Raw genomic sequence first — 15874 nt, 5'->3', positions numbered from 1 at the left:
TCATGTTGACGTCTCCAAAAGGAGAACACCCAGGGCCACCAGTAGAGTACGTGGTTTAATCCGTCGTGCGAGCGTGGTGCACGGGGTGACGGTGCAGGGGTGCGGCATCGTGGAAGGTTTGGCCGAGCCGGGCACGTTGTATCGTGTGTGTGTGTTATTAAAGTTGATTTCAACCTCACCAAGACTGGTGTTTGGCCTCGGTGCTCCGTTGGGGATTCCCTTTAACCTTCGTGGCGCAACATTGTGTGTTGTACTATTGATGCGTTTATCATTCAAACGCTGCGATTTGAGAGAACAGAGGTGCGGGCAATCCCACGACGGGGAACTTCAGCCAATGGCAAGCCGTGCCTTCTCGCATTAAGCCAATCGGGTGTGTCGGATCGGATGGTGGTGCGTCCCTGATGTCCACGTTCAGCTCATCATGCATGTGGAAAGGCGTGTCTCGAGCTCGCATTCAGCCAATCACGTGTCTGGCAAGGCGAGAAACCACGCCTCCTTCAGCAATCTCTCGGCTCAGTCAATCAACTGGTGAAGGCGCGGCCCCATGAACGATTAATTATTAAATAATGGACATCATAACGAACGCAAAGTTATTACAAGTTACCAGAACGTGATGCAAATCAGTGCAAGACTGTTTCTGACGACTCGTCCCGAAAACACTGCGTTTCCATTTGTTCTTCAGATTCTTCGCATAACGTTCCTACGGAAGATCTATTTTAACGGCCACACGTGCTTTCCTTCCAAGCGTCTCCATAAATGTCAAATAGTGATCTATGTATAGTGGGAGCGTATCGGTCCCTGAACTATCACGGGCAGCGAGCAGGTGCATGTGCGAGTACCGAGCGGGTAGCGCAGGGTTTACCGAGCGGGGACCGAGCGGGTAGCGCAGGGTTTACCGAGCGGGGACCGAGCGGGTAGCGCAGGGTTTACCGAGCGGGTACCGTGCTGGATAGTGTGGGTACGTGCGCTGGGATTGCAGAGCCGGTATGGCGCGTTCAGAGGTTAAAAGGAAAATAAAGGATTTGCTCTTCCATCGCTTCTGGAGAGTGTTTCCCTCATGGACAGCCGTTCACACCGTGTCCGTGTTTATAAATAACGAGCCAATCGGTGTTCAAGGAAAGTTAAAGTTAAAATTTTTTATTATTATTTATTTTATTTTAATCCCCAACGAAGGTTTTTAACGCCCCCCCCCCTCCTCCGTGAGCGTGACGTGAGCAGGGGGGGGGTGGAATAAATGGGTGTTTTTATTTATTTATTTTTGATTCCCATAATGAACACGCACCTGTCCTCAACCCCTCAACCCCCTACCAGCCGGAGGCGTCTGAGCTGCGACTCCATGACCCTTATTGGCGCCGCTGGACGGACGGGAGGGATGGCCACGCAGAGGCTCAAACTACTGGACACGGCGCTGATGTCCGGTCCACCCGCGTCGCTCAGTGTGGAGACCCTCGTGGACGCCTTGTTGTGCCTCGCTGCTGAGTGCCGCGGCTCTGTGCTCTGCAGGCACGGAACGTTACCCGTCTTCAACACGTGGGGTCCGTCCGCGTGCGTCTCGCTGTCCCCTTTTCCGCAACGTCACCAAGTGGTAGAGTTGCAAACACTTGTTTAACGACGGTTGGAAACACACTTGCAAACACGCGCTCCTATTGATCCAGCTTGTCGCGTGGTTTTTGACGTGTACCCGTCCGACGGGGTTTTTTGACGCGCTCCGGTCCGACGGGGTTTTTTGACGCGCTCCTGCCCGACGGGGTTTTTTGACGCGCTCCGGTCCGACGGGGTGTTTCGGACGCGCTCTGGTCCGACAGGATTTTTTTGACGCGCTCCCGCCGACTGAGGGTTTTTTTGACGCGCTCCTCCATGACGGGATTTTTTTTGACGCGCTCCTCCATGACGGGATTTTTTTTGACGCGCTCTGGTCCGACAGGATTTTTTTGACGCGCTCCTGCATGACGGGATTTTTTTTGACGCGCTCCCGCCGACTGAGGGTTTTTTTTGACGCGCTCCTGCCCGACGGGTTTTTTTTGACACGCTCCGGTCCGACGGGGTGTTTCGGACGCGCTCCGGTCCGACAGGATTTTTTTGACACGCTCCTGCATGACGGGATTTCTTTTGACGCGCTTCCGCCGACTGAGGGTTTTTTTGACGCGCTCCTGCATGACGGGATTTTTTTTGACGCGCTCTGGTCCGACAGGATTTTTTTGACGCGCTCCTGCATGACGGGATTTTTTTTGACGCGCTCCCGCCGACTGAGGGTTTTTTTTGACGCGCTCCCGCCCGATGGGGTTTTTTTGACGCGCTCCTGCCCAAGGGTTTTTTTGACACGCTCCGGTCCGACGGGGTGTTTCGGACGCGCTCCGGTCCGACAGGATTTTTTTGACACGCTCCTGCATGACGGGATTTTTTTTGACGCGCTCCGGTCCGACGGGGTGTTTCGGACGCGCACTGGTCCGACGGGATTTTTTTGACACGCTCCGGTCCGACAGGGTGTTTCGGACGTGCTCTGGTCCGACAGGATTTTTTTGACGCGCTCCTGCATGACGGGATTTTTTTTGACGCGCTTCCGCCGACTGAGGGTTTTTTTTGACGCGCTCCTGCATGACGGGATTTTTTTTGACGCGCTCTGGTCCGACAGGATTTTTTTGACGCGCTCCTGCATGACGGGATTTTTTTTGACGCGCTCCCGCCGACTGAGGGTTTTTTTTGACGCGCTCCCGCCCGATGGGGTTTTTTTGACGCGCTCCTGCCCGACGGGTTTTTTTGACACGCTCCGGTCCGACGGGGTGTTTCGGACGCGCTCCGGTCCGACAGGATTTTTTTGACGCGCTCCTGCATGACGGGATTTTTTTTGACGCGCTCCCGCCGACTGAGGGTTTTTTTTGACGCGCTCCTGCCCGACGGGGTGTTTCGGACGCGCTCCGGTCCGACAGGATTTTTTTGACGCGCTCCTGCATGACGGGATTTTTTTTGACGCGCTCCCGCCGACTGAGTGTTTTTTTTGACGCGCTCCGGTCCGACGGGGTGTTTCGGACGCGCTCCGGTCCGACAGGATTTTTTTGACACGCTCCTGCATGACGGGATTTTTTTTGACGCGCTCCGGTCCGACGGGGTGTTTCAGACGCGCACTGGTCCGACGGGATTTTTTTGACACGCTCCGGTCCGACAGGGTGTTTCGGACGCGCTCTGGTCCGACAGGATTTTTTTGACGCGCTCCTGCATGACGGGATTTTTTTTGACGCGCTTCCGCCGACTGAGGGTTTTTTTTGACGCGCTCCCGCCCGATGGGGTTTTTTTGACGCGCTCCCGCCGACTGAGGGTTTTTTTTGACGCGCTCCGGTCCGACGGGGTGTTTCGGACGCGCTCCGGTCCGACAGGATTTTTTTGACACGCTCCTGCATGACGGGATTTTTTTTGACGCGCTCCGGTCCGACGGGGTGTTTCGGACGCGCACTGGTCCGACGGGATTTTTTTGACACGCTCCGGTCCGACAGGGTGTTTCGGACGCGCTCTGGTCCGACAGGATTTTTTTGACGCGCTCCTGCATGACGGGATTTTTTTTGACGCGCTTCCGCCGACTGAGGGTTTTTTTTGACGCGCTCCCGCCCGATGGGGTTTTTTTGACGCGCTCCTGCCCGACGGGTTTTTTTGACACGCTCCGGTCCGACGGGGTGTTTCGGACACGCTCCGGTCCGACAGGATTTTTTTGACGCGCTCCTGCATGACGGGATTTTTTTTGACACGCTCCGGTCCGACGGGGTGTTTCGGACGCGCACTGGTCCGACGGGATTTTTTTGACACGCTCTGGTCCGACAGGGTGTTTCGGACGCGTTCTGGTCCGACAGGATTTTTTTGACGCGCTCCTGCATGACGGGATTTTTTTTGACGCGCTCCCGCCGACTGAGGGGTTTTTTTGACGTGCTCCCGCCGACTGAGGGGTTTTTTTTGACGCGCTCCTGCCCAATGGGGTTTTTTTGACGCGCTCCTACCCGACGGGTTTTTTTTTGACGCGCTCCCGCCGACTGAGGGTTTTTTTTTTTTGACGCGCTCCCGCCCGATGGGGTTTTTTATGACGCGCTCCTGCCCGACGGGGTTTTTTATGACGCGCTCCTGCCCGACGGGTTTTTTTGACTCGCTCCCGCCCGACGGGTTTTTTTGACGCGCTCCCGCCGACTGAGGGTTTTTTTTTGACGCGCTCCCGCCGACTGAGGGGTTTTTTTTGACGCGCTCCCGCCGACTGAGGGGGTTTTTTTTGACGCGCTCCTGCCCGATGGGGTTTTTTTGACGTGCTCCTGCATGACGGGATTTTTTTTGACACACTCCCGCCGACTGAGGGGTTTTTTTTTGACGCGCTCCTGCCCGATGGGGTTTTTTGACGCGCTCCTGCCCGATGGGGTTTTTTTGACGCGCTCCTGCCGACTGAGGGGTTTTTTTTGACGCGCTCCCGCCCGATGGGGTTTTTTATGACGCGCTCCTGCCCGACGGGTTTTTTTGACGCGCTCCCGCCCGACGGGTTTTTTTGACGCGCTCCCGCCGACTGAGGGTTTTTTTTTTGACGCGCTCCTGCCCGATGGGGTTTTTTATGACGTGCTCCCGCCCGATGGGGTTTTTTATGACGTGCTCCCGCCCGATGGGGTTTTTTATGACGTGCTCCCGCCCGATGGGGTTTTTTTGACGCGCTCCTGCCTGACGGGTATTTTTTGACATGCTCCCGCCCCACGGGGTTTTTCTTTTTTGACGCGCTTGCACTCGATAGGGTTTTTTTGACACGCTTTGTTTTTGATGAGCTCCCGCCCGACGGGGTTTTTTGACACGCTTCCACCCGACGGCTTGGTTTTTGACACACTATCATTTTCATGCAGCTGCCGGTTGCATAATTTAACATGTGTTTATGGTGCTGATGCAGTACCCCCTGTATGTTTGGGTTGGATTTTTCTTATTTCATTATTTCTTTGTTGTTCACAGTGCCAACGTGCAATGAATATTATTATCTACATTATTTATTAATTTTATTCTATTCCATTCACCCCATCACACTGGTGTGTGGTACAGAGGTACATTGAGTAATGACAGCCTTTCTGTGGAATTTAATGATTGCTTGGTTAGATCTTAAGGTAATCTGTCCATACTTTCATGTCCTTGGGGCAGCTAAATGTCACTTAATGTTAGGAATTCCTGGGTATTGAACAATGAATTACTGTATGAGGTGTGTCCAAATCACGATGCGTTATATATATATATATATATATATATATATATATATATATATATATATATATATATATATATATATATATATATATTTGTTTAGTTCTGTGGTGAGGGTTGCATCCTCTTCCTGCAAGGCTAATCCGACCGATGGCAATCTCGGTGCATACCAAAAAGTCTGCAACAAGTGTGTGTCCACTCTCCGGAGAGCTAGAAAACAAGATCTGTCCAACCTCGAGAATGAGCCTTCAAACTTCCCCCCCCCCACCCTCTAAACATGGTGGCACCTTGTTAAGCCTATCTGGTGTATGCTCACCTTCCATCGCTTCCATCTTCAAATGGAACCATAGCCGACTCTGCTCGTGAGAAGGCTGAATGCCTCAATTCAGTTGGCTTCCACATCTTTCCCCAAACCTTCACTTTCAGTACCCAACTGCTCCTGGATTCTGTCTTTTGGTCCTTTTGCCTCAAAGGTGGAGAATGTTCTTTCAACCCTCGACTCTGACTCTGCAACTGGACCAAACAGCATCAGCTCACGTGTCGAAAATCTGCTCTGCTGCTCTTGCACTTCCTCTCTCTGCCCTTTTCACCCTGTCATTTGCACGAGGTCATCTTCCATCTGCTTGGAAATCTGCCAACATCACTGCATTACATTAAAAATGCGCAAAAACTGATCCCATTAACTTCAGACCCTTCAGCTTGCTTCCAATCAACAAGATCATGGAATCCATCATCGCAATTGATATGAAATACATCATTTTCTCCAACAACCTCATCTCAGATCATCAATTTGTATTCAGAGCAGGTCACTTTACCTTGGATATTCTGCTTCTACTCACCCAACAATGGATGGAGGCCCTCAATGCCAGACTTTTATATCAGGCCATCTCTCTGGATGTATCTTCCTCTTTTGATACAGTCTGGCATCCACTCTTACTCTCCAAACTCTGTGCCTATCACATCCAAGGCCAACTCCACACATTGCTTACTGACTACCTCCACTCTTGAAGCCAACATGTGGTACTCAATGGAATCCTTTCATCTCCTCTCCCTGTCAAGGCTGGAGTACCCCAAGGCAGTGCTCTGGGCCCAGTCCTATTGCTGATGTTCATCAATGATCTCTCTGACTCTGGAAAATCATCTTTATCTACTTGCTGATGGCTACACCCTCTGCTGTTACATCCCTCATCCTTCAGACTGGCAGGCTGTGAATTTTCCCTCCCTTCATACCTTGATGAAATCACAAATTGGTCAAACACTTGGAATGTCTTTTTCAACCCTGACAAAACTCGCCCTCTCACTATCTCTCTTCGAAAGGCCCGACTGGCAAACCCTCCGAGCTGCTTTCTAAACAATCCTCTTAAGGAAGTCATCCAAACTCCTCGGTCTTACTGTCAGCCATGATCTTTCTTGTGCAAACCACATTTTAAAGTTTGCCTCCAAAGTCAGCTGCCCACTGAGCATCCTTCATCATACAAAGTCCTTCCTTGACACACCTAAATTCCTATTCATCTAAAAGGCCTCCATCCGCAGCTTGATGGAGTACTGCTCTTCCCTCCAGGTTGGCTCCCCTGCCTCATATCTTGTTCAGGCTGTCGCCCTGGAAACCAATTTCTTTAAGATTATTGGAATCTCCTGCGATCAAGCTGAGTCTATGATTTGATCACTTCACCATCGCAGATGGGTCAGTGGTTTGTCTTTGCCCACTTCCTTTCTGGTCTTGCACCCTCTGCACCTTTTGTGCTTTGTACTCTCCCCCCTCCCCACTCCCAGGTTTCTGTCGGGCATACACGGTCCACCATCAACCTTTTTCTGGTTAAGCTACCTAAATCCAGGATCACTGCTCACCTCCACTCACTTGTTCCTCTTTTCTCCCACCTGTGGAACCATCTTGCACATTCTCTTCAATCTCATTCTTCTCTTCTGGGTCTTCAAGACAGCTGTTCACCCACCATCAGATCATCCCCAATCAAAAACCATGATCTTTTCTACCCTCTTTAACCCCACCCCAGTCTCTTTGCCTTCCATATTTCCAGCTTTCCATACTGAGAGTTTCCTTCTATATCCATCCTCCTGTCCCTCATTCCTCCCCACTCTCAATGTTTGTCCAAGTCTGCCTCTATCTTGGTCTTCAACGCTGTTGTTGGTGTTTTCCCCCTCTTTCAACTATTCCTTTTGTCCTGTTGTCCTGATCCATTCAGTGTATCAATTCTCCCTCTTCCATGAGCCTCGACTATGGAGAGTGGTGCCGAGGTTTGGATGACAAAATGTTGGCAGTACAGGCCTTTGGCATTACCTTGAACCAACCTTCTGGAGATATTTTGGTTGCAGAATATGTGGTGGCACATTCCCAGTCCTGCATGGTTCAAAGTGTGGTGTGGGCTTTGGGATCCACAATGCACACCCTGAGTATGTGTTCTGCACTTTAGCATGCATTCCAAATACACAACTTTGCTTGCTGTGGATGCTCTCAGGCTCTCCTGCCTGTGTCCATGACTCATCATCACAGTTCATCAAGCAGCCCTCGATACCAATAGTCCCGTTCGCTCGACTTTCCCTTCATGGCTCTCGGTTATCACTCTCCCCACGCACTGCGACCAGCATCCTCTTATCAGAGCCTCTTCACTCTCTTACTTCCCCTCTTTTAACCCTTTCTCTATATTTCATTTTATCATTTTTCCATTGCTCTTCTGCTTGACTCATCTACTGGCCTACAGCGTTTAGAACAATATTATTTTTCATTATCCCATCTTTGTTTTTGTATTGTTGAATGTCTTGGTCAAGAATATGTTATTCACTCAAAATCAAAATTGGGGAGGGGGGGGTTGTTTGCTGCCATGGTGCAGTTAGGTATTGAGTTAACCCATTTGAGAGGAAACGATAACTGGTATCTGCTCGACAGCTTGGTTAGCCTCTCTTGCAATTGCAACAGCTCCATCCTTGGGGTTTTGAATCACCACCAGGTGTTGAGGCAGTATAAGCAAGTATGGCTTCATGGTGTTGCTGTCCTCATAAAACAAGTTTACCTAAATATAGTTCCACGTAAAATTTTGGTTACTTTAAAACCTTGCCTTCCTATGACTTTGTGCCTTGCTGAAATTTCAAGTATTTAATCTTTTGACTTTGTTGTTGAATCATCCTGCTATTTCGAGACAATTTCTACAGCTGCCCATTATCACACCACATGCAACTATAATGCCCTGCATGACATTGTGATTTGGTCTCTCACGAATATGTGGAGCTGGCAGGATAGCCAAGACATGCACAATCCGCTCTGAGCTCTCAGGCCTGGGTTTGAATCCCAAACCCAGCTATAAACTATCATCCTGTTGTTTTGCATGTAGGGCGAAGCATCGATCTGTGCCTTCAGATGGACATTAAACTGGGTGTCCCATCTAATAGCATGAGTTTGAAGGCATTAAAGATCCCATGGTGTCTTTCACGCAGAGTAGGTGGGTTATCACTGGCCCCTTGTACAAATTTCAAATACCTGTCCAAATCGCCTTTAGTGGAATGTCAGGCCTAGCAGGCCAGTTCGTGAAAGACAACCCCACAAGCAAGAAGGTGGGAATAACTGGAGCCATTGTAGTATTAGTAGTAGTAGTAGTATTAGCCAGGTTAGGTATGGGAGCATGCATCAGAGCAGCTCGTCACTGCATCCACTTTCCGCCGGTACTCCAGGGGCCTCCCTCAGCCATCCCTCAGGCAGGTACCTGGCCCATTCCAATCTCCTTGAGATGCCGATCAACCTGCTGCAACCACAAGGCACGTGGTCGGCCCATTGGCGTCCTCCACTCAGGAGACTCCCTCGCTGAGAGAATCTAGTGAGCAGGATCAGCATCAAGAAAACAAGCCACATGTCCATACAGCCGCAGCTGATGCTCACGGACCGGACCATGCAGGTAACAAATCTCATTTGAGTCTCTCTCAGCAACTGCTCGTTGAACACAAATTCTGACTAGCGTTGGCCAAGGATTCTCTGAAGAGACGTGGTACCAAAGGAATTAGGTCTCCGTCTCAGATCCCTGGTCAGAGTCCAAGTCTCACATCCATAGAGCAAGACTGGAAGCACCAAGGACCTAAAGACTCGGACTTTCGTCCTCCCGCACAGGTACCGGCAGCGCCACACCCCGATCCAGTGAATCCATGACTCTCCAGCCCCGACCCAGATGTCTGTTGACCTCTGACTCACAGCCAGCAGGGACATGAATATCACTGCCAAGGTAAGTGAATCCCTCCACGACCTCAACATCCTCACCACAAACAGGCACAGACAGGACAGCAGCATCCAAGATGTCATTGAAAGCCTGGATCTTCGTTTTGACCCAGAAAACCCGTAATCCCAGTGGCTCTGACTCCTCGTTCAACACCTCGAGGGCCCTCAAAAGGATATCTAAAGTCTCGGCAAAGATGACTGCATCATCTGTGAAATCAAGGTCAAAGATCTTGACATTCCCAAATGAAGAACCACAGCTTGATTTCTCCGACATCCTCCACAGAATCCAGTCCATACAAGTGCTGAAAAGTGTGGGGGCCCGTACATACCCATCATGAACTCCAGTAACAACTGGAAATAAGTAAGAAATGGTACCACCACATCTCACAGCACTCTCAGTACCAGAGTAGAATTCAGACATCAGATCAATCAGTTTTGGTGGCACCCCACAAAGACCAAGAATCCTCCAGAGGGCATCCCGATTCATTGAATCAAATGCTTTACAGAGATCAACATAGGCTATAAACAGTCCCTGCCGAAACTCTTGTCTCCTTTTGTTGAGGACCCGAAGAGCAAGTACACGGTCAATCGTTGACCTCGTGTTGGAAAATAACTCGATTTCCACAAGTTGGATCAGCATACCAAAGGAGAATCTTTTAATTTCGTATATACGGAGGAAGAACATTGAATGATTCACTGAAACATTCGGATGGACTTCACTGAAGCAGAAGCCCGAAGCAATTCTTCTTGTATACAATTTGACATTCCAAAGAATGGGAGGGTGATATTTGGCAACTCAACTACAGGATTAGCTGATAAGCATTAGGCAAAATAACTCAAAACTTTAATACGTGTCCACTTTTGGTGGGTGGGAGAGAGTGACGCAATCGCGGCAAAAGTTTGCAGTGTTATCAACCAGGTCACCCTGTTTCAAAGCAAGAAATTCTTTTGATCAATAGGTCGGTCAAAAGACTCTTGGGTAAAGGGAAACATTACTGACAGCCAATTCGACTATAGCATAAAAATTAAATATATAAAGTACCAGCAACAATAGTCCATTTGCCGTTATTATGTGATCCATCGTCAACCTTGTTGATGTGGAAAGTGTATGGTTTTATGATTGTTTTGGACTAACATGGGTCCATTATTAAAATTCAGGTTGGTTGCTGGGGTGGCTACCTTGGGGAACTCCAGTAATTTGCATAAATTCAAGATGGCCGCTACAGGTCAGACGATGGGGCTAAGTTTTTAATCGGTCAACATATAATCCTGTGTAATACCTCTTTTCCATATGATTTTGACATGAGGAATTCAATTTTGGGGTTATTTTTTACATTCAGGAATAAATAGAGGTTCACATGAAATGTCCATTACTATTTTTTGCTGAAAATTATGCAACACCAATGCAAAAGTGAAGTCATGAATGGTTCACAACAGTATGTTGATAATCAGAAAGCATGCACATTGTCATGTCATCATATTGGACGTCTTAGGAACAGAGGACATAGAGCCTAGTAGACAACTTACGTATTGTTCATTGCCATTCATTGTACTCGTCCCCTTCCGTATCCTCGTCGCTTTCCAGTTCTGCCTCGACACTCCCTTCTTCCACTTCACTTTCACTGTCCTCCACAGTCTTGTGTGGGTTGAAACACTTGTCAATGCAACCACAAGTGCAGTATAGCATGCAGGAGATATTTGCATGGTGACAACTGCAACTTGCAGTACTGCAGGTCCCCCCCCCCTCTGCTTTGCATCCACACCGCACAACATCCATGAGGTCCAAAGGGGCTGGTGGAGTAGCAGAAGTTGCTGGCACTGGAATTCCATCTCTGATGTCCCATCCATATTTTGTAATGTCAAGTTCAGGTGGGGCCTGCTGATCAGCTGATTTTGCAAGTACTGTCTGTAGATGTGCACGCAAAATATGTAGGAAGAGATTGATCTCAGTTGGAGGTAATGCCATGAGCTTGAGGGGCTTGCCAGACTTCCTCGTGTACATATAGTACCTCATCTCACTCATCGTGGTACCTTCTGGCTGACCATACAGGGCACAGAAGAATGTCCGCCCTGCTTTCATGAGCTGTTCATGGCTTGCGTTCAGCTCGCCAAGTGCGGACTACAAACCAGGGAAGTTGCCAGGTCTCAGTGTCTTCAGGGCTGACACTTTGCCCTTGCCGTATGGGTATGACGTGGTATCTGAGCCAGTGATGTAGTGCATTCCCAAAAGCTGCAGACACTTGGGGCCAAGCTGGTCACAGGTGGTGTTGATATCCCAAATTGCTCCATCCCACCTTTCCATCTGCACTGTGGCCTGGATGTTGCGCTGGTAAACACAGTAAACCATCAATACAAAAAACATAAGTGTCATCAGAGAGGATACGTATCACTCTTGCATTACATTCAGCAGCCATGAGCAGGTGTGAGATCATTGTAACGTCTGCTTCATCATGGTTGAACGCACCATGGCTACGGCTCTCCACAGTAACTCCTTCACCAAAGTTATAGGTACTCAAAACCTTGGACAGCTGCAACTTGTTCTGCTTGTTTTTTCAGGATGGCGTCTCGACTAGGCAGGGGTGTGTTTATTGTGAGGTCATAGTTGATGGAACCAATGCCAGCACGCCTCACTCATTCATGGTCCTTTGCAGAAACATCATAATATTTGTCAAAGACCAAGATCTTCTGACCAGCAATGGTAGACAGTCTTGTCTTGATGGACTCAACTAAGACTGACACAGTTCCCCTGAAAGACCAGACAATATGACAGAGAAGTTGGCTCGCGTCAACAATGGTAACATCTGGTTGCAGAGGCTGTTTTGCCTGAACACAGAGTTTGTGTGCCAGTGGTGCTTTGTTACCTTTCCTTAAGCACCCACATTCATCAATCAGTGAGGGGGGTACTGCGCAGAGCTCAAACTGGAAGATAGGTCCTAGCTCCATTTGTCTTTGCTGTCCAATAGTCAGCAGCCTGAGGAAGATGGTTTCTAGATCAAAGATCGTCTTGTCCCCAATTTTCACTCCTTTCTGTAAGTGCTCCATTGTCTTGATGGGGCATGAGATGGTTGCATGGAATCCACCTGGAAGGGATGCATGGAACTCTGCAACCATTTTCTGACCTATAACCACGGAATCCTCAACATTCACTTCAGCTTCTCGGGGAGCAATTCGACCATTGGCAATGTTGTACAGATGTGGTGAGTAATTCTCAAGAGGATGAGACACATTCGACAATTCAAGTAAAATCCGGCACCTATCATCTTCATCAAGTTCTCTCCTCTTCTTCCCCTCCTCCTTGTGACATGGTCCGATTCTTGTGTCCTTTTCTCTCATTTGGTCTTCATTGTCCTTGTTTGAGGAGTCAGGGTAGATGTGCTCCATTGTATCTGAGATGTAGGCAGTGACAGGAAAAGAATTGATCCACTCTGCTTCCATCTCTAGAGAAAGAGTCATACCCTTGAGGCCACCCTTACCAATTCTAATAGCAGTTTGGTCACCGAACTGATCAGAGCTCACACCATTCCAAATGCCTTCCTGGTGATGACACACAAAAGCACCTGATATGAGCTCTGACTTGGCATCTGGTGGCAGCAGATAGCGCTTCTCCAGAAGGTGATGGGTGATGTAACGGGCATAGTGATGGTGACCAGCAACAAAGAAGTAGGGAAGCATGCGTTCAAGTGTTAGCTGCTGCAGCAGGAAGTCTGCCTCCCTCTCACGATGCAGAAGTTGATGAACAAGCAGAGTAGGCTTGATGAAGTTATCAACCCAGTGCTTCCCAGTTGGGTGCTGTCTGCATGTCTCAAGGTAGCTGCCAAACTCCTGGAATGTCTTGGGGCCGGTGGTGAGGAAGGAAATGAGAAGGGCAGTCAAAACCATCCGGAAGGCTCTCATTGATCGAACCCAGGACTTGCCACTCATGATTCCTGCCAGGTCCCCGAATGCTGAACTGATGAGAGTCTCAACACCAGACCCACGCATGAGTTTGCCAATGCAACCACAGAAGGACTGCACAGTGTGCATTATCCCAGGCCTCAAAATCACATTTTTAAAGTGATCAACATCATGCTGGAGATCCACAGAGATGTGGACATGTCATTCCCATATCAGTCAATGACTTCTGAAGATACTCCAGTGAAGTCACTACAGTGTCTGGATGAGAAGCTTTGGCATCAATAAGGGGTCCGAACATGTAGGTACTTGCTGGCTTTTTTTCTGCATGACTGGTGAATGCTTCTTGGTTGTTGAACCCACACCATTCCATGGCGTTCACCTGTGTGCTGACTGTGTTTAGCCACTTCATGTCCTTTTCCTGTGCAGCAGCTGAACTAGCTTGCCGGGCACACACTTCTTGGTAGGAGAATCCAGAGGTTGCATCCACAGCCGGGGGGTTCACTTTGGATGGCCCAGTGTAGTGCTGCAGAGGAAGGCTCCCTGATGAGCTGCTGCTTGTCCTAGACTGGGCAGCTTTCTTCGACAGTCGTCGGATAATAAGGTCACTCTTCCCTGGGTGAGCATGCCCATACTCAAGAATGCCTGCAGGATGGGGTTGCTGAAATTCATGTGAGAGGACATGAGTAGTGCGCCGACCATTAGGCATGAACACTTGCAGATCAGGATTATCAAACCAGGCAAAAATCACGCCAACAGTTCTACTCAAACCCATGAATTGGTGGAGAAGCTGAGCATTGTCACTGAGAAAATGAGCAGCGGATTTCCTGAATCTCAGGACCTCATCATATGACGTTGTGAACGCATGTTCATGAAGGAGCTTGAGAAGATCAGAACTGCCATGGCGGTGCAGTAGTTTGACAGCCAGTCCTAATGTTGTCTGATTTCTGGTACCTGTAACATGACTTTGAATTGACTGGCTCAGGCTTAGAGATTTCTTGGTCATTTCACCACCAGACACTCAGTCTGAAATCAACCTCAGGAAAGTTGGGCTTGTTGCCTTGATTGTGTTGGCTTGTGTAAATTCTGAGAGGTCATAATTGGCACTGTTGTACTTGACTGAGCGTGCCTCCTTCTTGATCTGCCTTACCACAGAATAAATACTCCTCTCATCTGCATCCTCCACTTTAACCATTTTCAGATGGTTAGCAATGGACTCACGGAAACCAACAATGGTAGCACATCCATCTACCCGAACTAACATAACGTCCTGACTCATGCAGTCTGTTAGTTTGCTAAACATATCACGTCGAGTGAGTTTGCCACCAAGATCACAGTACAGGGAATGCAGTTCAACGCTATTCCACATCTTTGACCTGTCACAATTCATGCGCTCTATGACGTTCTTTAGGGCACTTTCTTCTGCAACACCAGTTGGCAAATCAGCATACTTAGGGACTGTCATGAAGCTGTTATAACAGCGTACATGGTATTTGCACTCAGCCGCAGGGAGATCAACCAAACATCCAATATGTAACTTGACCGTTCTGGCTACTTCATCATTACGTTGCTCAGCAGCATTAATGATGGCATCTTTCATCGTTGGGATGGGATTACCTTCCTAGTCAAAACGTTTCTTTAGTCATGCACTGACGACCACGATCCCATCTTTCTGGATGTTTGTCATCAACAGGTAAACATTCTTTGCCACAAAAAAATGCAGTCACGTTTGTAAACAAACGCACCACTGCCTGTTGCCTGTGTGTGCGAGATCTTGTTGTCACTGTAACACAATCATCTTCAGGTTTTCTTTTCTGTGATTTACGAAGTCTCTCAATTTTTTGTTTTGATGTGTAAGTACAGTAGCATCCTTTGTGACATTCTCTGCGAACAGCATCACCACCACCATCAACAATGTCCTGTAGTTTTGCACATAGCTCTTCATCTCCACGGGCTTTGGCACAGGAGATCAATGTCTTGATCCCTTGATCAGCGAATTTCTTCAATTCCCCTCCACCATGACACACGGGAAGAATGCACCTTGAATCAGCCATATCTGTAAAAACAAAACAATGACTTAGTAACTCGCATTAATGTCGTATGAAAGCGTCCAGTTGTCATTCAAAATGTATATTACACGGCAAACAATTGCCAGGAACTCGAACATTGACCTCAAATTTACTTCTAATCACAAAAATAAGGTTAAATATCGATTCCTCGTGCCAAAATATGGAAAAGATGTCTCATGTGTAATTTTAAGTTCATTACCTAAAAAGTTATATTTTCAGCCCGGTCGATGACGACCATCTTGTATTTGCACAAAAATAACAGATTCCCCATGGTTGCCATCTGGGCAACGAAGCTTAATTTTGTCTTTGCATGCATGTGAACAAGAAACCACCATAAAACCATACACTTTTGAGGACAACAAGGTTACTTCTCTGGCAAATGGACTACAATTATAATTGAGAATACATTAATATAATTATTTTTCTTCCACAACCTTTTTGGTGTAAAGCCTGACTGCTCTGGACGCTGGTGCTCCAGCACATGGTGGAGAACCCT

The 15874-nt window shown here is 48.3% G+C and overlaps 1 protein-coding gene across 5 annotated transcripts in view; it reads left to right on the top strand.

Annotated features, from left to right (window-relative positions):
- The first annotated feature begins 740 nt into the window (after positions 1-740).
- The window catches only part of LOC147019765 (serine/threonine-protein kinase MRCK alpha-like), a 61263-nt gene continuing 46129 nt past the window's right edge, over positions 741-15874 (top strand). The window contains exons 1-2 of one of the 5 annotated variants that reach the window (XM_085894456.1): positions 741-823; positions 1312-1535. In XM_085894456.1, the coding sequence (XP_085750582.1) occupies positions 774-823; positions 1312-1535 (274 nt within the window). In that variant the 5' untranslated portion in view covers positions 741-773. Of the gene's footprint in view, positions 824-1218; positions 1586-15874 lie in introns of those variants that run through there. The other 4 variants (XM_085894458.1, XM_085894457.1, XM_085894454.1 and 1 more) reach the window with 4 other exon arrangements.

This window comes from Eptatretus burgeri, chromosome 9, assembly GCF_056783735.1.
Source record: "Eptatretus burgeri isolate ZD-2024b chromosome 9, Ebu_testis_v1, whole genome shotgun sequence".
Taxonomy (NCBI): Eukaryota; Metazoa; Chordata; class Myxini; order Myxiniformes; family Myxinidae; genus Eptatretus; species Eptatretus burgeri.
Note: the sequence above shows the minus strand (reverse complement) of the source record. Positions and strands in the feature narration are given on the sequence as shown.